Consider the following 22,441-nt stretch of genomic DNA (forward strand, 5'->3'; position numbering starts at 1 on the left):
TACAATAATACCATCAGTAGAGCATGAGACAATCTCAAGGTTGTCTGTTCAAGCTCCAAATTGGGCAAAATGTGGATTCCTGCATTGCAGGGGGTTGGACTAGATGGCCCTCACGGTCCCTTCCATTTCTACAATTCTATGAGTCTATGATTCTTATTTTAGGCCGCAGCTCACTAATGGGCCCACTCACATGTTAGAGACCAATGGCTGAAGACCAAATGAATTCTCTATGGTTTTAAAACTGTAATCTAAGAGTCAATCAATGTGGTGTCCTCCAGATGGTGTTGGACTACAACTCCCATCAACCAACACAAATGGTCAGGAAAGACAAGGAGCTGTAGTCCACCACTATCTGGAGGGAACCACCCATGCTGTAGTTCTATGGAAGCCCCATTGAAGTCAATGGTCCTCTGAGTAGACATACATAGAATTGTGCTATAAGGCTACTGTTGTAAGCAAATCAACTTGGAGGTCCCACTGAAATCCATAGGATTTAATATCATGTTTATATCTGGAGGACAAGTATGGCACTCATATGATTTCCCCCATATGATTTCCCCCAAGTCCAAGTCTTGCTTGACTGTCAAGAAGGCCTACATCCTATGACAAAGAATGAGAGGCAGGGGTAGGGAAGGGGATGTGCATTTGCAGAGTTCTGACCCAGAACTCTTCATCCAGTGACAATCTAAATATTTCTGCCCTGCAACACTTGGACCAGAAGAGTCCTGCAATGAGAGTTTTGCAATGGCAAGTGGGTATCATTCACACCTCCTGTGGAAGATGAGAAAGGCACGGGGCAGATTCTGATTCTGAGCTCAGTCAGGACAAGAAAGCAACTTTTCTTTGACCCCAGCATGTGCCCAAGGCAGGTCTAGTTCTACATGCTGAATATCTTAGTCCAAGAAAAATGGTGCTGTATTTGTGTTCAGTGGTACTTCTGTTCCTTTCACTAGTTAATGCTGCCTTTCTAATAAGAGTGAACCAAATGTTTTTGATTTCAGAAATACTTAAAGGCTTGGATGAGCTCTTACAAGTTTAGAGTAATATCTCCACTGCCTTAACTCCTGAATATGCCCAGGCCTAATTTAACATGTTACCTTTGGTATGGTGGCCGTTTCTTCATGTATGTAGAAAGGAAAGTGCAGAGACACCCAAATATTAGCGAACTCCTGTTTGTGGATACCCAGTACCCCTTCTCTGCTTGAGTGTTGGCAGCTACTAGAATTAGACAGCCAGAGCAATGTCTCATCTTGCCTATCCGAGAAAGACATTCCATAACAGTTCTGAGAGTAAGAAGCGTGCAAGGTCACTGGTTCATGACAGAACCCCCGCAATGAAACTCTCGTGTAGTGATATCCATTCCTGCTTCACAGTTCTTGAATTCAAAAGACTGAGATGCTTTCAGCAATAGTGTATTTTATTGTCTAAAAAAGTACACCACAGCATGTATGGAAAAGACATACATCCCCTTGCTCAATGGGGTTTACAGCTGGAAAAGACAGCAAGCACAGTTTGTAGGAAGGGGCAGAGATACATGCAAGTTGAGAAGGACGCATGTACAGGCCTGCTATTGAGCATGCTTCCTCCCTCTGAATATCAGTACATGCACTATTGTTGCTTCCTCTTGCTCCCTGCGGTTCAATCTACGAGCTCCTCCTAATCGTCTTCCCTCTGTTCAACCTCTGAGTGTTAGCCCAGAGGTGGTCATAACAGTTACACCAAACTATGCACATCTATTGGCAGCAGTGATGGAGCAGGAAGCTAGTCCCCCCCCCCGCCATCTTTACTTCTTAAAGCCCTGCAGAAATCTTCAAAAGCCATTCCAGAAGAGATCATGAACTTGCTTCAAAGGCACAATGACAGCGACAAGAGCACAACATGTCTCTGAAAAGTGATCATCCGTAAACCCCTAAGGGCAGCAAATGTTCATTTCTCACCCATTTCCCCCATCCTCTGTTCTCATGGGCCTCAGTGAAGCGCACATGTTGGTTAATATATTGGATCAAAGCAATTCACTCTTTCCCCTCACTCGGAAAGTAAAAGGCAAAGGCCAACTAAACATTTAAATACTAGTAACAAGTCAGGATGTTTGAAGGATTTGATTTTGGTGATCTGAACCTCCCTCATTAATGTATAGAGATCCTTACGCATTTATTCTTCGGCTTTCGCACTTTTCTGCATCTTGTGATGTCGCTTTTGGCTCAAAACATACAAAAATGCATTTTTAAATGCTACACAGGGGTCCTGTGAGAAATCCAAATGGTTGTTCCTGGATCCCAGAAATACACATTTTGAAATGTGTTTTTGGAAGAATAATTTTGTGGAAATATGTTCAAAAATGTATTTAAAAAATAAAAGTGCAGGAATTTGGGTCCCCCCCTTTTAATTGAATGTGGGATGGAACAAGCTTATGGATTAAATATGCAAAAGTTATAAGGAGCAGGAACAGAGTGATCCATCTATCCCTACTAATACTGTTCCTGCTGTGAAATGGCCTTTGTCCTCAAATCTCTGATAGGTCCAAAGAACATTAAGCGTTGGGAGTCAGATTTGCTCTTTCCATGAACCTTTCAATGAGAACTGAATTTGGGTGTGTATGTATGAACATGCTTATAAAAGGAATCGCCAAATGAAAACAAGGCAAAGTACACAAGTTTTCTCTCTTCTTGTTCTCCGATAATCATCATTAATTGCTAGATAAAACGAGGGCAGAGTCCCAAGGAAGGGCACGAGAGAAACTGAGACAGTTCATAAGGGTGTGAACCGCTCGTCATCTGCTGCTGCATAGACTCCATTAATACGGCCAGCTTTTAAATCCAAGCTATCGCAGGGGATTCCATTTTCCATTGTTATGGTTGCTTCACATTTATCTTCTAAACCTTCTATTTCTTCAGGTGCCTTATTACGTCTGAAAAGAGTAGAGGAGAAAGTTATTGTCCTCGAGAAGCATGACTTGGGAAACAGAATTTCAACGTACCTAAACCCATTTTAGTACAGTGGATTGGTAGCATCTGGGCTGCAGTGCAGACAGATAACAGGCGAGCCTAGAGTGTTACTGGCTGTGTGAGCAAGCCCTCTTCCCACACCCCCAAAAGATGCAAAGCTCATAAATGCGGATCTTCAGTCTGCCCTGTGAGGGCTGCACAGGAGAAAAACATATTCCTTGTGCTTTTTCTTTACCAATGCAACTTGACACAGCTCTTGGCTAAAGGCAATCTTAGGAGATCTCTGAGTACGTGTGGTGCAATCCAGCAGCAAGACATCGTCTATGTTTAAGATAGACTTTGCCAACCCAATCCGGCATGCTGGAAGTCACCAGGTTGGCAAATACTGATTTAACAACTGAGATTCTAGCACATTCATCAACCTCTCATCGTCAGCAAAAATGAACTTCATTTACAGTTAGAAATTTCCCTACAGCTTCTGTCACAACCATTTTTTTCATCTGCTTATTCTGCCTTTCACACCACTTATTTTCTAGATGACCCCACCTCTGATATAATTGTGATAAAAGCAATGACTGTCCTACCAAAATTTCCCTGTTTTTTTTCCATCTTGACTAGAAGGAACAGCTTAGCAATCTCTTCTTGGGTTATTTCCAGATTGATTTCTGACCTTGCCAACCACTGATTCTCAGGGAAAGACCCTCCCCTGCCATATATGATGAAGCATCAGCTGCTATGGGGAGATAACAGACTCAAAGGTCAGCCACAGCATTTCTTCAGCTCCATAATACATGCGGGAACAAGCTCAGTCAGGACTTGCATATCAGCAATACTCACTGCCATAAAAGTATATAGTTCTGCTGCAAATCCTTGGGTGGTGAGCTTTGCTAAGAATAAATGGAAAGTGCTTTCCTTGATTGCAACATGGATCTTCTACAACCTCATCTTCACATGACTGCCTTCACTTTCATGTCTCCCTCAAATGGCCCAAAGCCATTCACCCATTGAGGCCACATTCACATTCCCTGTAGTCTTCTGTGAGGTGTCAGGTGGGCATCTATGGAGTAAGGTGGACCCACAAGGAAACTGGTTCCAAATTGTAACACCTTGAACTCGGCCCGGTAACAGATTGGCAGCCAGTGCAGATCTCTGTGCAGAGATGTTGCATGTTGACAAGGTCACACACCTGTCAGCAGCTGTGCTGTAGCATCCTTCACTAACTGTAGACTTTGGGTCAGGCACAAGGGAAGCCCCACATAAGAGAGCAGAGACTTAAATCCAACCCTGAAGTCACCAATGGCTGAGCTACTCCCTGTCTAGGAAGTTGTCATACCATTTGCTGCTGGTAAAAGATGCTTCTAGCCTCGCAGGCTGCCTGGGCCTCCCGTGACAAAGCTGGATCTAGAATCACTACCAGACTGCATACCTGCTCCTTCAGGGGAGGTGCAACCCCATTCAGGGCAGGCAATGGACCAATTGATCAGACACTGGAACCACTCACCTACACTGCCGCCTCCTTGCCAGGATTCACGCTCGGCTTATTTTCTCTCATCCATCCCACCACTGCATCCAGGCACTGATTCAGTATGGCCTCTCTTGAATCACTGTACTCATACCTTGCTCCAAATCTCCCAGCAACTTCATATGGATATGAAATAGCACTGGGGAGAAAATAACACCCTGTGGCACCCTAGAACTTAGCTGCCAGGGGCCAGGTATTGAAAGTTGCAGGGAGATCAAGAAGCAGGAGCAAGGCTGCACTCCCCTGCCCCCAAATAGAAACTGGTAGTTAAATATGACTTTTCTCTTTTTGTTATGAATTTGGCCGACAAATTTGACCAGCCTCCTCCCGTATATCTTGCTCTCCAGCTCAGATCGGTGATCCAATTCCGTGTCCCACCACCTTCAAAGGAATAGCTGGTTTGTACATGGGAGAGCTCTTCTCCATTATGGTACCTAGGCTATGGAACCCACTGCCTCAGTGTGGAGAGCCAGTGTTGTGTAGTGGTTAAGAGCAGTAGACTCGTAATCTGGGGAACCGGGTTCGCGTCTCCGCTCCTCCACATGCAGCTGCTGGGTGACCTTGGGCTACTCACACTTCTTTCTCAGCCCCACTCACCTCACAGAGTGTTTGTTGTGGGGGAGGAAGGGAAAGGAGAATGTAAGCCGATTTGAGACTTCTTTGGGTAGTGATAAAGCAGGATATCAAATCCAAACTCTTTTCAGTAGATCTGGCTGACCCCCTGCCTCACAGTATTCAAGTGCTAAGTGCTCAATGAAACTGTTTTCTCCTGGCGTGTTTATGATGTGACTAGTTCGTGAATGTATTGTTCTCCTTTGACTTTTTGGGGAAATCCATAAATTTGGAAGTTCTGTTTTTGAATTTTTTAAAATTGACCTCTTTGTTTCTGAATTATTGCTGTTAGGTCCCTTGAAGTCTCGGTGAAGGGATGGACAGACATTTTAAGCAACCACTCCCTCCCAAAACCTACAGTTCCCTTAAAAGCCAACGCAAAAACATAAAAACATGCAGCGTTCACCTCTTGCGTTGATGGATTCCGGATATTATAAGGTAAGCAATTCCAACCGTAATGATGCAAAGGACAACACCAAACACAATCAGCCACGTCGGCACAGAGCCTTCAACTGCTGGTGCTAAAGTGGACGAGATTTCCAGAAACTGCAGCGCATCATCATTCAGTAAAAAGGCACTGTTGATTCGGTTTTTGTTCTTCCTTAAAAAGAGATACGAAGTAGAACATCTTGTTCATTTCCCCCTTTCTTTAATTGTTTTGTTTTCACATTATAAATGTTGGCGACAGCACAAATAGTGATGCATTTTATAACAACTGTTATACAAGTAAACGTTTTGGGCAAGATCCAACGTTATGCCACTGGATGGGATAGGTTTTCCCCTTCCTCTCCTCTTCACTTCAGCCCTTCAGTCTGCTTTGGGCTGCTGTGGTGCCGTATAAAAGGAGCGGTGCTTGAATTATAAGGACCTTGTCTTTCTTACCAAATCACACTGGTTTTGCAGTGTTCTGGGAGACCATGGCTTGGTTAAAATTGGGGCGTGGAGCTTGTGTATTTCATTAAAACCCTATTCTCTCTCCCCCCCACCCTGAATTCAGCACTGGGCAGCATTTTTATTAGTTTTTAGCTATCCTTTAGCAATAGGGACTGATGGTACCATAACAAACATTTCAACAACATCTCCTATCATGATGGCCAACATTTTTAAGTCCAAGGTGCTAGAACTGCATGCCGCGGATGAAGAAAGAGACTTACGGTAAATCTGCTTATGCAGAGTGTAAATGCTTCGAAGAGCAGCCAAAACAAAGTGCATTCCACTATTCTTACCATGGTCCAACAAATCAGTAATCTCCTCCCCACCCCAGACACACACAATTGCAGTGAAGTTGGTTTGAGTTTCTCTGTAGAAAACAGTTTAATCTGCTCATAAGCTTAAAAGTTAATCTTTCTCGAAGAATGCAGTCTCATTCATTGCCACATTCACATTTATTCAAACCAGAGGCAATACACTTCTAAAAGATAACATGATTAAAAAAACAACAACCTAAGTTCAACAGCAAGTTAAAAACACCCATGACAACTATTTTCCACTGAAACCTTCCTGGATTCCCCATTTAAAGGCACCATCATTAACAAATTCCTAACATATAATGGAGGTCCCAAAATGGGCTATTCTTCTCCCCTCAAATAAGCTCCTCACTTCCCATTTTAAATGTGATTATTTAAAAAAAATGAGGAAGTGAGAGAAAAGTACATTTCCACTGTGCTTTATAAAAGCAGAAAGCAATTCTTACAATGATACAAATGAAAGGGATATACTGTATATATAGCTCAAAGTGATTAAAAGCATTGATAACAGGAAATTTATGTGAAAAAATAAGTCTCGGGCATGGAGTTAGAGAACACAGGTTTAAAACCCTGTTCTAGTATGAAGCCCACTGTGTAGATTTGAACACGCCACTCTCTTGGAATCTAGCCTACAAGATTGAATTACTGGAGAGCTATAAATTGCTCTAAGCAACTCTAAGCAATTCTGACCAGCAATGCAATGCAAATGCTTACTAACAGACAATATGTTTGGTTAGAACAACATTGTGAGAAGATATAAATGGATGATGCAGTACCTTATGGCAGCTTCCACATCACTCCTAGGAATAGTAGTTGTTGCATTTGTGGATGAATCTGTGACCACAAACCAAAATGATACCCGATCTGTTACGTTGCAGAGCAATACGTTGGAAATTCTGTGAAAAGTTTAGGATAAAGAAGAAGAAGAAGAAGAAGAAGAAGAAGAAGAAGAAGAAGAAGAAGAAGAAGAAGAAGGGGATTATCAACAAACAGGGAATAATGACAACCAAGTCCTAAGTCAGGGGTCTGCAACCTTTAAGACAAAAAGAGCCACTTGGACCCGTTTCCGAAGAAAAAACAACAACTGGGAGCCGCAAAACCATTGCGACATTTAAAACAAATATATCTCCGGAGCCACGATCTGACAGCGGGTGGGAACGCACGCACCGCCCCCCATGCGACATCACAGCCAGTACAGCGCCCGCCACAGTGAGGAGGGTCGGGGCGCACAATGCGCCTCCTCCCCTCGCTAGTATCTGCCCCGGAGCCGCAGCAAAGATGTAAAAGAGCCACATGCGGCTCCGGAGCCACGGGTTGCAGACCCCTGTCCTAAGTAGTCAAAAGACAGGGGGCAGGTTCAAGATTATCTGGAAATCAAGCCCCTTCATTAAGGAGGTGCTCTTCTTTATTATTACGTCCCCAATTCAAGATGTGGTATGGAAAACAGGATATGGAGCACTGAGAGAAGACCAGTCGCACAGTGGACTCTGGAAGGCAATGATTGCCCATTGAGCCGAATCTTTTAGGTTGCTGTCTCATCGTTCTTCCTTACAACTTAGGCCTGTTTATCAAGCATTCACCCCAATTTGCTTGTGGGATATTTATACAACTTCCTATTAATCATTTGTTCACCCCACACTTTTCAGAGCATTTCCCCATTAATTTCCTTACTGCAAAAAGCCCATTACAAAAATGCTTGTGTTAGAGTGTCAAAGCACTTTAATTGAGCAAACCTGCATTTCTGGCATGTACTTCATTGCCTCACAGAAATTAGTTCAAGTCTCTAAGCAAATGGAATAGGCAGCTGGTGGCCTGAAGGCTCAATATCTGTCTCTCATGATTGCTGATTCCATACTTCTTTTCCGCTCTAGCAACAAAAGCACTTTTGTTGCTTTTGCCCATCCATGTGGTCAAAGCTGGAAAATGGAAGCCAGCAGCTGAGGTTCTGCCACCATCTCTGCAGCTCACACTAGAAAGTAGGGGCTTTAAAATGTCCAACCCACTTCTTGGCTAGTGCAGGAGATGATCAGTGTGTAGAGCCAATGTTGGTGGCCCTTCTAACCTTGATCCATCCGCAACATGGCTCTTTTTTTAAAAAAAAAAAGTATCCTGAGGTAAAAACCGGCACAGGATTTTACCTCTGTTCAATGGTGACATCTTCTGGCTGCTTAACAGCAGTGTAATACTATTTCTGTTACTTATTACTGATGTTTTATTTTATATATTACATGTTAAGTTACAGATTTAATAACATGTTATGGTATTTCAGTTGCATCTGCTGCTAGTTTTATCAATAGAATTAGTGTGGAGTCATCCATCATGATACATACAAAAATTAAGGCATATTTACCACCACCACCGCTACTACTTATTGGTATACTATAAAATACAGCATTAAAACAACTTAAAACGAATTAAAATCACAACTAGAGAAGGTTTCTCTCTCTCTCTCTCTCTCTCTCTCTCTCTCTCTCTCTCTCTCTCTCTCTCTCTCTCTCACACACACACACACACACACACACACACACACAATGTAGGGGTGAAAGACCTTTCTTGGTGGTGGCAGCGGTGGGAGGCTGACAAAGAGAAGAAACAGGAGCAGCCTGACAATGAGGCAGAGTGAAGCAGCTGCCTCAGGCGGCAGACGCTGAGGTGCAGGGAGGGGATAGAACTGCGAATGCCATGTGACCTGCCCTGTCCTCCCTATGCTAGCCTGATACCCTCAAGCGCAGTGGAAGATACTGTCCTTTCACCAGTATTAGAGTAAGATTCAACTACCAGTCAATTGGCTTCTTGGGAGAAGGTGCCATCTTGTCCTTCGCTTCAGGCAGCAAAATGTCTTCAGCCACCCGACATTGGTGGGTGCCGACTCCAACCTCTATGGAGGAAGAGAATGAAGGCTTCCTTCTCATGTTAGCAGGGGGACACAAACCTGCAGTGAGAGGGGGCAACAGGGCAGACTTTTGTCCCCTATGGAAAATTCTGTAGTTCTGGCACTGGTCTGGACTCAACCCAGTTGCACTCAAGGATTTAACATAACACATCTGAATGAAAGTAAGTGTTCTTACTTATTGGCTGTTCTAAAGTTTAACTTCCCCGACACACTAAGCATCTGTTCAGCATTTTAAACAAGTCACAGATTACAGAAACTGAAGTAACAAACCCCTCACAAAGGCTACAGTCAGTAAGTTTTAACATAGAATGATCAACGCCTAGTGTGTTGTCCTTTAGGAATTGCACAAATAATTTGACAGGTCTGTTAAGTAAGACACAAAGTATGGTTAAATCACCACTGGGGGAAAAGCTGTTTGTCAAAATGTTATTATTTCTTAATATGGAAGTGCAAAATTTGCATTTACATTGGGACTGTTTCTGCTTGCTCCAGCAAAAAGCAAATATGCTTATAAACAAATGTAAACCTGTTCGGAATATCTGATGCAGGAGAGCCTCCTTCAAGCTAGATAGTGATGATAAAGAGATAAAACAAAAGGAGCTGCTGCTATTCTTCTTCCAGTTTCCAGGAAACAAGTTTTCCCCTCCTGGACTGGGATCCAACAGTTACTTTAGGCATGTTCAACTGAATGTTTAGTTGACTGGACCACTTGGGATTGCTGGCTCCTTTTTTGGAACAGTAAGGCCTTGGGCTTTATCCCAAATTACTTTAGCAAGTCCTCTGTGTTTCAAGTCTTTTGCTCTGCATCATTCTGGAGTGTGGGTGCTCTGAATTGCATCTGGCTGGGCTTGGTGGGAGTTTTAATCCAAAGCATCTCGAGGGCACCAGGTTGGGGAAGGCTGACTGACAGGAAAATTAGGCATACTCACTGGGTGGTTTCTTGGCTGAAATATCTTCTCATGGCAAAAGCCACCATTGCTTTAAACAGGTATTCTTCATTAGCATCCCAAGTATACTGTAAAAACACACATATACACTGTTATGGATAGCGATTTTATTGCTTTTCAGCTAATACTCTCATGAGAAACACAGACTAGGTAACTACAATGTGCTGTGTATTTATTAGTTAAATTAGTTAAATGTATTTGTTAAATTAGTTAAGTTTGTATCTGGCCTTCCTATCAAAAGGTGCTCTTATTACAAAGATAAAATCTGGAAACTTTAGCCAGCAGCTGCCTGTCACTTGTACATGAGAACTGTTTAAAGAGCTGATGGTTATGTTCCAGGCACAACTCCAAGTGCCCTTTTGGCCTACAAAGTCCTTAGCAAAGAAGAATAAGCAGTCAGGCTTGGTTCGAAGACATGCAGCAGAGGTGGAACATGTAGTTTGATCCTGAATCCCGTGATCACAGCTACATATTCTATTCTATTCTTCTAGAATGGAAACTGGGCCACGGCTGCGGGGAGAGGGAGCAGACAACAACTGTTGGGGGTCTGGATTTGGCCAGGATATCACCAGTTGCCAATCTCTACTATGAAAAGAACAACAAAGGACAGTGAATGCAAAAATGATTTATGTTTGAACATGTTACCTAGAAATCACCAAAGCATCCACATTTAATTGTGCAATAATTCAGATCAGTTCATTTGTAATTAAATGCAGTTTGAACTTAATGTATCTTTATATCCAATGTAATTTTTTATCCGGGTTAAAAATTCTCTTCCTTGTCTCTTTAGTTAGGAAGAATGATTTGTAATTTCCTAGAATTTCAAAATATTCATTTTGTGTTCCAGTAAAGTAGGTTAGATGCAGTAGACGAATGTACCCATAGCTATGAATGCTGATTCACTAGACATACAGAAGGTTTGCACATCTGATGAATTGTTATTTTAATGAATTTCTCATCCTTAAATACAATATAATACAAATAAAATATTTCACAATGATTATGTCACTGTTATAGGTATTTAAATCTGGGTGTTGTTGTTGTTTAGTCGTTTAGTCGTGTCCGACTCTTCGTAACCCCATGGACCAGAGCACATCAGGCACACCTGTCTTCCACTGCCTCCCGCAGTTTGGTCAAACTCATGCTGGTAGCTTCGAGAACACTATCCAACCATCTTGTCCTCTGTCGTCCCCTTCTCCTTGTGCCCTCCATCTTTCCCAACATCAGGGTCTTTTCCAGGGAGTCTTCTCTTCTCATGAGATGGCCAAAGTATTGGAGCCTCAGCTTCAGGATCTGTCCTTCCAGTGAGCACTCAGGACTGATTTCCTTCAGAATGGAGAGGTTTGATCTTCTTGCAGTCCATGGGACTCTCAAGAGTCTCCTCCAGCACCATAATTCAAAAGCATCAATTCTTCTGGGTGGGGGGCATCATTTTGACCTCGCTCCCTGACAAGGCAGCACTCTTGCAACCCACTCAGTATGAAAATTTGGACCACCCTGTCTTAGGGGCCTTCAATACCATCAACCATGGTATTCTTCTGGAGCAGCTGTCAGGTTAGGGATGGCTTTGCAGTAGTTCTGGTCCTATTTGGATGGTCATTTCCAAAGGGTGATGCTTGGAGAGTGTTCTTAAGCCCCATGGAGCCTTCAGTGTGGAGTTCCTCAGGGCTCAATTTTATCCCCCCATGCTGTTTAACATCTACATGAAACTGCTGAATGGGGCCATTCAGAGTTGGGGGTTATGCTGATGGCACACAGCTCTACTTCTCCTTTACATCTGCAGGTGAGGCAGTGGTTGTGGTGGACCGTTGCCTTGCCCCGGCAATGGACTGGATGACAGCCGACAAACTCAATCTAATGAGACCGAGGCACTGTTAGTGGGTGGTTCCCTAGACTGGATGGATGGGAAGTTGCCTGCTATTGCTGGGGTTACACTCCCTTTGAAGGAGCAGGTACATCGCTTGGGGGTATTCCTGGGTCCTTTACTGTGCCTTCCATCAGCTTTGGCATGTAGCCCATGCCTAACTTCAGCTGTCTATGCTCTGGTAACTTCTAGGCTGGATTACTGCAATGCATTATACATAGGGCTGCCTCTGAAGACGGATCAGAAACTTCATCTGGAGCAGAATTCAGCAGCCAGGTTGCTCACTGAGGGAAAATGCTTTGAACCTGTTACACTCATCCTGGCTGCCAGTTAGTTTCTGGGCCCAAATCAAAGTGCTGGTTTTGACTTATAAAGCCTTAAATGGCTAAGGACCACAATACCTCTCCTCATATAAACTAATATTCTACAACCTTTTACATGTGTTCGGGGGTGGGTTATAATTTTGTTCTTGTTCTGTTTATTTGTGCTTTTATTCTGAGATCCAGCACCAAGGGCCTTCTGGCGCTTCCCTCCCTGCAAGAAGTGAAGCTACAAGGCCTTCTTGGTAGTGGTGCCCACCCTGTGGAACGCCCTCCCTTCAGATGTCAAGGACATAAACAACTACAGTCATACCTCGGGTTACAGACACTTCAGGTTGCGTTTTTTCGGGTTGCGGACCGCCAAAACCTGGAAGCACCGGAACGGGTTACTTCTGGTTTTGGCGGTTGTGCATGTGCAGAAGTGCTAAATCGCGCTTTGCGCATGCGCAGAAGCACCGAATGGCAACCCGCACATGCGCACACGCAGGTTGCAAACGCTGTGGGTTGCGAATGTGCATCCCGCACGGATCACGTTCACAACCCGAGCGTCCACTGTATCTGACTTTTAGAAGACATCTGAAGGCAGCCCTGTTTAGGGAAGTTTTTGATGTTTGATGTTGCTGCTTTTTTATCATTGTTATTGGTGTTCTGTTGGGAGCCACCCAGAGTGGCTGCGGAAACCCAGCCAGATGGTTGGGTATAAATAATAAATTATTCTTATTCTTATTATGTATTTTTATCTTGTGAACCTCCCTGAGATCTTTGGATGAAGGGCGGAATATAAATGTTAATGTTGTTAATGTGAATAAAAACAACTGGTATAGCTGACAGAGCTGCCTTGGTAGATCCAGGAGCATTGGGGCTTGTAGAGGGGCAGACCCTGGTGAGGCTTCATATACAGGTTTGTCTTATCAGGGTAGAGGACAGCTGGTTATCCTTTCAAGTGGCACCATATGGTATACATGCAACTGAACAAAAGCCGTTCTTTCCTTCCCTAGAAGAGATGTCTGAAGCAGCCAGAAGCTGACACAAAATACGCTTACTCCAACAGAGAGAGTTACATGACCACAGTATTTGATAACATTCATTTAATCCTTCAATAGTCTCGATCTATGCAGCTGACAACCAAAATAATGATTCCAGTAGGGTTTGACAGCCTCATAAACTGTGTGCTTCATACTTAAGCATAAGTATGTGAAATAGTTTAGAAAAGAATGACAGTCTGGAAGTCTGCTGTGGAAAGTGTGTTTGTTTTTCAAATGGATGAAAAGCATTGTATCTCCTCAAGCAGCGTTGCTCAGATCTCAAAGAAGGAAAAAAACAATTTGTCAGAAAATTTACTGGATTGATAATTTAATAACTTTCATAGGCAAGCTTATATCTCTTTCACGACACAGTTAACACTAATCGGCCTCTTGTAAAACTTTCACCAGAAAAAGTGGATGTAAATATTTCACTTACTGCATTATCTCCTAGAGCTCTTTTGATACTAATCCGCACTTTGAAAGCATTCTCTGCATCTGTTACAAAGAAAAAGGATAAAGTAAAATGTACATTCATGCACGTATAAATTAGTCAATAGAGCTTTGTTATTCATTTGTGTTCTTCAGTGCATCAGAGCATTATTATTATCATTATTGCTCATATTCTGATTTTATCTCCTCCTTGTATTTTTATGTTGCAGTTCTGTAGGTTGGTATTAATTTATATTATTATCCCTGTTATGTTGAGCAAAAATACCCATAGCTGTCAACTTTTCCCTTTTTTTAAAGGGGAATTCCCTTATTTGGAATAGGATTCCTCGCAAGAAAAGGGAAAAGTTGACAGCTATGAAAATACCCCATCCTTATATCGCAATGTGATATAAGGGCAGATCAGAGATATTTCAAATAAATATGTTCTGAATGTATTTCAGGAAATGGAGACCCCCAAACACAATTACTGTACTTGGGGGGCAGGGATTTCCAGATAACTTTGCTTAGGATTCAGACGTAAAAGAAGAAAATTTGTACATTTGAATGCCACCCACCCACCAACAAATTGTGTAGAAATCATGGACCACTTATACAGATTTGTCATTATTTTTCAGAGACCTGCCAACCAGTGTTGAATGATTGGTGACAAAGAGGATATTATTGGAAAGGTTATGTGAATTGCCCCATCAGGATTCTCAGAGTTATTTTAACCCTAATAAAGGCACTCCTGATTTCAAGGCAACCCAGTATCATTTCATATTCAGAAATGGTTCTTCAGAAATTAGTCCCACTTCTAAGGCTTACTTCGAAGTATACATAGAACTACAGCCCTGGGTTTTCAATGTGCCAGGTCGTCAAAATGACAGCGACTGAAGGTTAAGACATAAAATGGAATCTTACCTGGTTTGCAAAATTCAGGATATGCAACAGCAACCCAGGCAGATGCAAGCAGCAATCTCCCTAACATCCTTCCAGACTTGGAAACTTCAGGGAAAAACAAAAAAGACTGTAATGCAGTCTTAAACTTCCAATGACCCAGGATTAAAGCATCAGCAGAACTAGGAAATGATGAAGTAGAAAGTTTAATAATTAACCCCCTTTATCTTAGCAAAAACAGTTGGGGAAGCATCCGTTTTCATCCTTTTATCTCTTTAGGTGCACCTGAATAAAGCAGGTAAGAAGTATTTTATTTTCTTTCTCATAACATTTCATATAATAAATATCCAACAACTGAACACTTTGTCCTCTCAGTCATAAACTCCACACACACACACACACCCCACCTTATTTAAATGCTGGGTTTTTTAAACTGTTTTAGTGAATTTGTACTATACTGCCACACACGATCATAAATTGTGAAGGAAGTTACCTGCCAAAAGAATATGTCATGTAGACAAATAGCCTTGGATGGAAGTAAACGAAACAACTGGGAAGCAACACACTTGTCTAGAGAACTGTACTCTTCGACCTCTCATCTTGTCCCCAGCTAAATGGCCATACAAAACTTTCGCCCTGATTTTATGTTTGTTAGTTGTAAATATTTTTCAAAGGGTTTTGGATTGTTGTTGGCATTCTGCAGCATTCCACTGCGGTGACATAACAGGACCTCCTGGAGACCACGGGATATGAGAGGGAGAGAAAAACAATCCGTTTTGCATTGTAAAACTTGACAATTCAGCAGTCTGTAGGAGCACAGGTGGTGAACCTGTGGCCTCAAGATGATGTGAACTGAAATTCTTACCATCCCTGGTCACTAGTCACGCTGTCTGGGAGGGATTAATGGAAGCTGGAGTCCATCAACTTTTGGAGAGCAACACGTTCTTTTTGCCTGCTGGATGTCATCTGCTGCTTCAGAAGAAGCAGAAAGTATGTCTGCTTTAGAATATTGATGATCTCAGTCCCAAGCTGTGCATTGCAGTAAAGGCTACCTGAACCTGAAATTTTTATGTGAGGACATATCAAGGGAAAAGATGCTGCCTGCCAGCTCCATTTGAACCTGTGGCTACTGTACTCAGTCAGATACACACCATCACCAACAGGACACACACAACCAGCTGGCTGGAGGGCCCTAAGACTTAATGACTTTCAGAGGCGTGACTTTCAAATACACCATGTGACCGCAGTATCTCAAGGACCACCTCTCCCTACGCAAACAGACTCAGACCTGTGATCGTCATCTGAGGTCCTTCTTTGTGTGCCTCCTCCACAAGAGGTCCAGAGGGTGTCAAGATGACAACAGGCCTTTTCTGCTGTGGCTCCCCATTTGTGGAATGCTCTCCCCAGGGAGACTCGCCTGTTGCCTTCGTTACCTATTTTAGGTGCCAGGCAAAAACATTATTCTTCTCTCAGGCATTTGGCAAATTAAACAATCTATGGCCGTGTAAACTGTGTGTGTGGAGGGTGTTATTGCTTTGTTTGTTCTTATGTTATGTACATTGGTATTTTTATAAACTGTAAACTGCCGTGTGAACCTTGGAGAAAGGATGGTATACAAATTAAATTTTAAAAAAATACAAACAATAATTTATGTATTACTGGAAAGTGCTTGAAACTCATGTGTGTACTAGTTCTTTGGCTCTGTCTAGCTGGCCTTATGTGTAGTTGTATGGAAAAACACCAAGTTCCAAGGACTTCTCTGTAATGGGACTTCTCTGTAATGCAAAATTGTGTGTGCCTAGCATCATCTTCCAGTAGTGATGTATGGAAGTAAGAGCTGGACCATAAAGAAGGCTGATCGCCGAAGAATTGATGCTTTTGAATTATGGTGCTGGAGGAGACTCTTGAGAGTCCCATGGACTGCAAGAAGATCAAACCTATCCATTCTTAAGGAAATCAGTCCTGAGTGCTCACTGGAAGGACAGATCCTGAAGCTGAGGCTCCAATACTTTGGCCATCTCATGAGAAGAGAAGACTCCCTGGAAAAGACCCTGATGTTGGGAAAGATTGAGGGCACAAGGAGAAGGGGACGATAGAGGATGAGATGGTTGGATACCATCAAAGCTACCAGCATGAGTTTGATCAAACTGTGGGAGGCAGTGGAAGACAGGAGTGCTGGGCACAAGCCTGGACAGTGTGTATGGAGGTACTGGCCTGCCCAGACAACAAGACCCACCTCTCAACCTCAATGATGTGGTGTAAAGGAAATTAGAGTAATCTGTTTAGCACCAACTTGCCTGCAGGAGTTGCTGGAAGGAGGTGCATTCCAACCATCTTAGGGATCCATTCTGGATTTGTGTAGGGTTTACTCTTTAGCTTTTTCTTTTTCTGAAGATATCCCACAAGGCAGTGGAGGTTTAGGATCAGAGTTTTGCTTCTTCTAGATGGGCTACCTTCCCACACTGATGAGCCCCATCTGCCCCTCACTTCCTTCTATAATGCAGAAACCACTTTCTTGACCATTGGAGCTACTATTGGCCACATCCGCTCAATCTGCTAGAACCTGTCTTCCCATGCAGGGGAAGACCCTTACTCACTGAGGGTACCCTCACCTGGTTTAGGCAACCAGTCAAAGCTGTTCCTGGGGTGTGGCTGCTGCCCCATGCTGACAGCTTCTAGGAGCTACAGGTGAGAGCAGAGTGCAGGGTGGCAACCCAGTCAGATGGGTGGGATATAAATAAAATCATCATCATCATCATCATTATGGAATAGGACGTCCCTATTTTCATTGGAGAAATGTTGGAGGGTATGTAAATGTACTTTCCACAGTGCGGTATAATGAAGCAGTAGTTTAATGTTTTGGTTTTGGAGCTGAAGCCTCACGTACGTGCTCATCACTCAGTGACTCCAACATCAAGAGAAGAATTGCATGTGTGAAATAGCCTCTGCAGATCAAACACTGCAGACAACTCACATCTCTGTACTCTTCATTGGTGGCTACATTCACTTGTAAGTCATCCAGTAAACAAACACGGAGAGATGTACTTGGCCCCAGATCACAATTCAGCACAGGAGGTGTATAGATTTACTCATCACTTCCTTCTGTGCAGAAAAATCAGCTGGATGTGTGAAGGAGCATTAGAATGAGTGCCTCCTAACCATTTGCCCTAAGGTCACCAGACACTACTTATGTGAAATTAGGGGCTTCTGGAGATGATGCCAGACAAAATGGCAATTTAACAATGTTCTTAAAACACACACACGCACACACACAACTTGATCAGTTTCACAGTACAGAGCTGGGGTACTCATCCAACACTGGTAAAAACAATGCCAATAGTTTTCCGAGATTTGTAGTTGTTGACTTCTCCCCCCCTCTCCCATCACCAAAGTAAACATGTTGCGGCTAGCAGCTAATCTCAGGATTAGCTGAACTTTGGGTTTCCGGGCTTCACAGCTTATAACTGAAGAAAAGCTTTGTTCCGGAACTCCACTCTAAAAAAGTTGAGTTGTTTTTAATCCATCTTTATACCCACCAGCTTCCATGATAAATTGTATAGGCGGGGCAATTTCCTTTTCACTCACTCCTTACAGCTTCTTAACCAGGTAGTAAATGTTGTTGAATGTATCTGAGTTGCAGCTGATCTCTTAATAGATATAATGAGATTTGATAGGAGATGAAACATTCTGTTTAATATTCTTATGCTTTAAAAACCAAAACAGCAACAAGTGCTGTGGTTACTCATGCGGCCTGTTTTGGATGTCAGTGCAGGACAGGCTACAGCAAAGTAAATGAACACAGTTTATTTACACCTAGCAGGGGCTCATCCACACTGTGTTTGCAGCTGTTTGCGTAGTTCACATGACATTACCCTCAAACAACAACAATCTTGATGCTTTCCCCAAGCAAAATCAGGTTTACCAGATATGTGGATAATCTGATACGGGAATAATCTGATTGGAGAAACTGCGGTCACAGAAAATTTGTTTCAGTAGTTTTGGGTGGGTGGATCAGTTGTCAGACATTCTGTTTCCATGCCTCCTACTTCCTCAATGCTTTCATTTCTTTCCTGGCTGTGCTTATAACTGTTTCCTGTGGCTCCTGAATTACATTTCCCCCCTCTGATCCCTCAGATTTGAACAACTGCACTAGCAAACCACATTAAGAATTCCGACATCAGATACTGCATTATACTGCACAGCACAGCAAGTTAATCTGAAAAGTGTGCACTGAGAAAATACAATTGCTTTCATCTCCAGCTGTGCTGCTAACTATTCTTAGCACCCCCAAACGAAGCATTTCCCCCCCTATTGATACCTCAGATGCGCACAAAACCAGAAACCTACACAAGCAAACTAATAGTGCACTTTTCTGGTTTTGTGCAAATCTGAGGGGCCACAGACCCGACCTCCTGGCAGAAGCATCTCTGACATATACTGGGATGGTGAGGGGGGAAGACAGCAAGAAGGCCAGGGCAATTCAGGCACACCAGCAGGAGTCAATCCGGTGCTGCTGCTGGGACACCCAAACTGAGCCGAAACAGCTGCTGCACCATTTATGCAAGAGATGGGGAACCTGTGGTCTGCCAAATATTGTCACACTTCAGTCCCCATCAGTCCCAGTAAGCATGGGCAATGGTTGGAGATGCTAGAAGCCAGCAACATTGGGGGGGGGGCACAAGTTCTCCCTTGCTAGCTTATGCCAAGTTGGTTAGTTTTTTCTCTTTAAATGACCTCATGCCTCTTTATTCTCTTCATCTTTGTTTAGCTCTAAGGGACCAAAAAGGAGAAATAAGGACAATGTGGCAAAAACTCTTCTTTCTCTAGTTCCCTTTAAATGCCCAGGACAGTCAAAATTTTACTAGACATTCACAAAAGTTAATTAATAGCTATGCACAGACCTCCAACTGTGTCAAATTCTGGGGGAGTTAATCACTACTGTTTTGCACTAAAAATTAACTTCCCTTGGCCAACTATGTAAATATATTACTGTCCTGGAAGATTTTGGAAGACTTGTCTGGTAATTGCTTGACCCTTCCTAGTAAACTGAAAAGACAAGACAGTTGCAGCCAATTTCAAATGTGAAAAGAGATATATGATCCTTAATAGTGATTCTATCTTGTCTCCCATGCTTTGAAACTGCTAGGTGCAGACATACAGGGTTATGAGGGGAAGCACTGCCAGTTTTCTTGCCATCTGAATCAGGAGAGGCAGTAGATGTACTGTGGGCAGTGACAGACTGAACAAGGGCCAATAAACTATGATGGAACCCTGATAAGCTGAAGGTACTAGGGACACATACTTCTCATGTCCAGGAAACGGAAAGACAGCCAGATTTGGATTGTGTAGCACCCCTGCTGAAGGAGCAGCTACATAGCGTAGGGTTTCTCCTTGGTTCACTTTTGTTGGAGGTTCAGATGATTGTGGTAGCAAAGAGCATCTCTTCCCAGCTATGGCCCTTCAAAGAACAAGACAACCTGCTATCAGTTACCTGGGTTCTGATGATTTCATTCAGATTATTGCAGTTTGCCTATGTGGGGCTGCACTCAAAAACAAACTGGAAACTACAACTAGTGCAGAATGTGTCTGCCAAGTTATTAAGTAGGGCAGTGATATATGACCTGGTATCTCTGACCCTAAAAGTTCTGCATTGGCTGCCTCTGTACTACTGGGTTTCAAGGTGTTGGCAACTGTTTGTAGAGCCGTAAAAGACTCAAGGTCCAAATATCTGCAGGATTGCCTCCTCCTTAAAATTGGGGGTGATGAGAGAGCCAGAGGACTCTGCTTCTGATCCCTGCCAGGATTCATGGTGAGAAGGTGCAGAAAGGCCTTCTCTGGTGGAAACACAGCTTTGGAATGATCTTACCCTAGATTTTTTATTTATATAGACATTTATTTTGACAATGAGATGTTTAATCCTTAGTAATAGGAGTTAGTGTTTTGATGATTGATGATTAGCAATCCTAACAAAGTCTACTCAGAAGTCATATTGAATTGAAGACAAATGGGGTTAGAATTATTATTTCATTTTAAGCTTGTGTGTGTTTTTAATTCATTTGCACTGTATTTTGCCTTACTGCTTCTTGTATATGACCCTGAGATCCTTTGGATTCATAAATACCATAAATAAATTAATATTGCCAGTTGGAAGTGGTTTAGAACAACCCTGTAACACAGTTCTTTCAGATCATATCTCTTTTGCATGTTGGGGGTTAGTTATTTATTCTTTATTTAAAGGTAAAGGTAAAGGTACCCCTGCCCGTACGGGCCAGTCGTGACCGACTCTAGGGTTGTGCGCTCATCTCACTCTTGAGGCCGGGAGCCGGCGCCATCCGAAGACACTTCCGGGTCACGTGGCCAGCGTGACGAAGCTGCACTGGTGAGCCAGCACCAGTGCCGCACACAGAAACGCCGTTTACGTCCCGCTATAAAGCGGTCCCTATTTATCTACTTGCACTTAGGGGTGCTTTCGAACTGCTAGGTGGGCAGGAGCTGGGACCGAACGACGGGAGCTCACCCCGCCGCGGGAATTCGAACCGCCAACCATACGATCAGCAAGTCCTAGGCACTGAGGTTTTACCCACAGCGCCACCCGCGTCCCTATTCTTTATTTATTCCCATTTTAATTCTACCCTTCCTCCTATGAGCTCAAGGCAGTATGCTTGGTTCTCCCACCCACGCTGTGAAGTAGGTTTGGCTGAGACATAGTGATTTGTCCAAGATCATGCAGTGAGTTTCGTGGCACTGTGGGGATTTAAGGCTGAAAGAGTAGCATACAACCACCTTGTAACATTGCCCACTGTTTATATCCCCACAATGCAGGTTGGGAGGTCAGGCTGAGAAAATAGCATTCAACAACCCTGTAGTGTCGTCTACTGCTACCATAGCCCTGTTGTAATTGGGGAGATAACCACTGACAAGAGAGTGTCTTTGAATAGGAGGCAACAACATAGCACAATCAACATTGCAGGTCAGAGGTATGGTTGATATGGATTTTCAGCCAAAATCCCTGCATACAAAACAGCCCACAGGTTGCAGCAAAGGGTCATTTATTCAACTTCTCCACCCCCAATCTGAACATAGCTGTCAACTTTCAGATTTGAAAATAAGGGACCAGCAGCCTCACCTGTCCCGGGGACAGTCTACGGGATATCTGGGATATCTAACAATCCGGGATACCAGTGGGAAGCAGCGGGAAACGGCGCTGGAATAAGGGAATTTCCCGCAAAAATGAATCTGAAATCCTGCATTTATCTGTATGCAAAAGGATTCCATGCACATGGACGGGCGACTTGAAAGGGCTGCATTCATGGGTGTAGCCAGGATTTTTGTTAGGACAGGACCTCATATGTTTATTGATTTTTATTGGGGGGGCAGCTACACCCTTGGCTGCATTCAACTACTTAAGAGTACACCTTAAATTAGAGGACACGACCTTGGGTTCATTATCTCAATAGGAGATACTCTGAGTAGGACTAAGGGCTCCTGCTTCTGTCTGTAGCCTTCAAGTTTTGGATTCCCCCACTGATTTCTATAAAGACAATTCTAGTTTCACCCCGGGGAGAAGAGTGTAAAAAAGAAAAAGGCGTTTGCAAGCAAGAAACTTGATAGTCCACTTCCCTATGCCTTGCCTCTCTCTTAATTCAAACCCCGCTTTTGCACTGTGCACTGGAAGTGAGTACAGGAAGCCCGTTCCAACCCCAGAGCAGCAGGAAAGGAGGCGCTGTAGAATCCGGCGCA

At 43.3% G+C, this 22,441-nt stretch overlaps 1 protein-coding gene and 1 long non-coding RNA gene across 4 annotated transcripts; both read right to left on the reverse strand.

Annotated features, from left to right (window-relative positions):
• Nucleotides 1-1,399: 1,399 nt before the first annotated feature.
• On the reverse strand, nucleotides 1,400-18,382 carry CLTRN (collectrin, amino acid transport regulator). Of its 3 annotated transcripts, XM_081199397.1 has the most exons (8): nucleotides 18,238-18,382; nucleotides 15,195-15,434; nucleotides 14,726-14,809; nucleotides 13,812-13,870; nucleotides 10,149-10,234; nucleotides 7,103-7,222; nucleotides 5,486-5,680; nucleotides 1,400-2,908 (listed from the first exon to the last, which is right to left on the reverse strand). In XM_081199397.1, the coding sequence occupies exons 3-8, from the start codon at nucleotides 14,790-14,792 to the stop codon at nucleotides 2,749-2,751; spliced, it is 687 nt and encodes a 228-aa protein (XP_081055523.1). In that variant the 5' UTR covers nucleotides 14,793-14,809; nucleotides 15,195-15,434; nucleotides 18,238-18,382; the 3' UTR covers nucleotides 1,400-2,748. The 3 variants fall into 3 exon arrangements, with proteins under 3 accessions (XP_081055523.1, XP_081055522.1, XP_081055524.1); XM_081199396.1 differs by lacking the exon at nucleotides 18,238-18,382 and having other exon boundaries at nucleotides 15,195-15,958; XM_081199398.1 differs by lacking the exon at nucleotides 18,238-18,382 and having other exon boundaries at nucleotides 14,726-14,986; nucleotides 15,195-15,958.
• Nucleotides 18,383-19,426: 1,044 nt separating this feature from the next.
• On the reverse strand, nucleotides 19,427-22,431 carry LOC308589258. The gene is made up of 3 exons (XR_014009184.1): nucleotides 22,333-22,431; nucleotides 20,004-20,159; nucleotides 19,427-19,469 (listed from the first exon to the last, which is right to left on the reverse strand). It is a non-coding gene; the product is annotated as an uncharacterized lncRNA (long non-coding RNA).
• Between the last annotated feature and the right edge of the window lie 10 nt (nucleotides 22,432-22,441).

The sequence above is a fragment of the Podarcis bocagei genome, assembly GCF_964188305.1.
Source record: "Podarcis bocagei genome assembly, chromosome: 6".
Taxonomy (NCBI): Eukaryota; Metazoa; Chordata; class Lepidosauria; order Squamata; family Lacertidae; genus Podarcis; species Podarcis bocagei.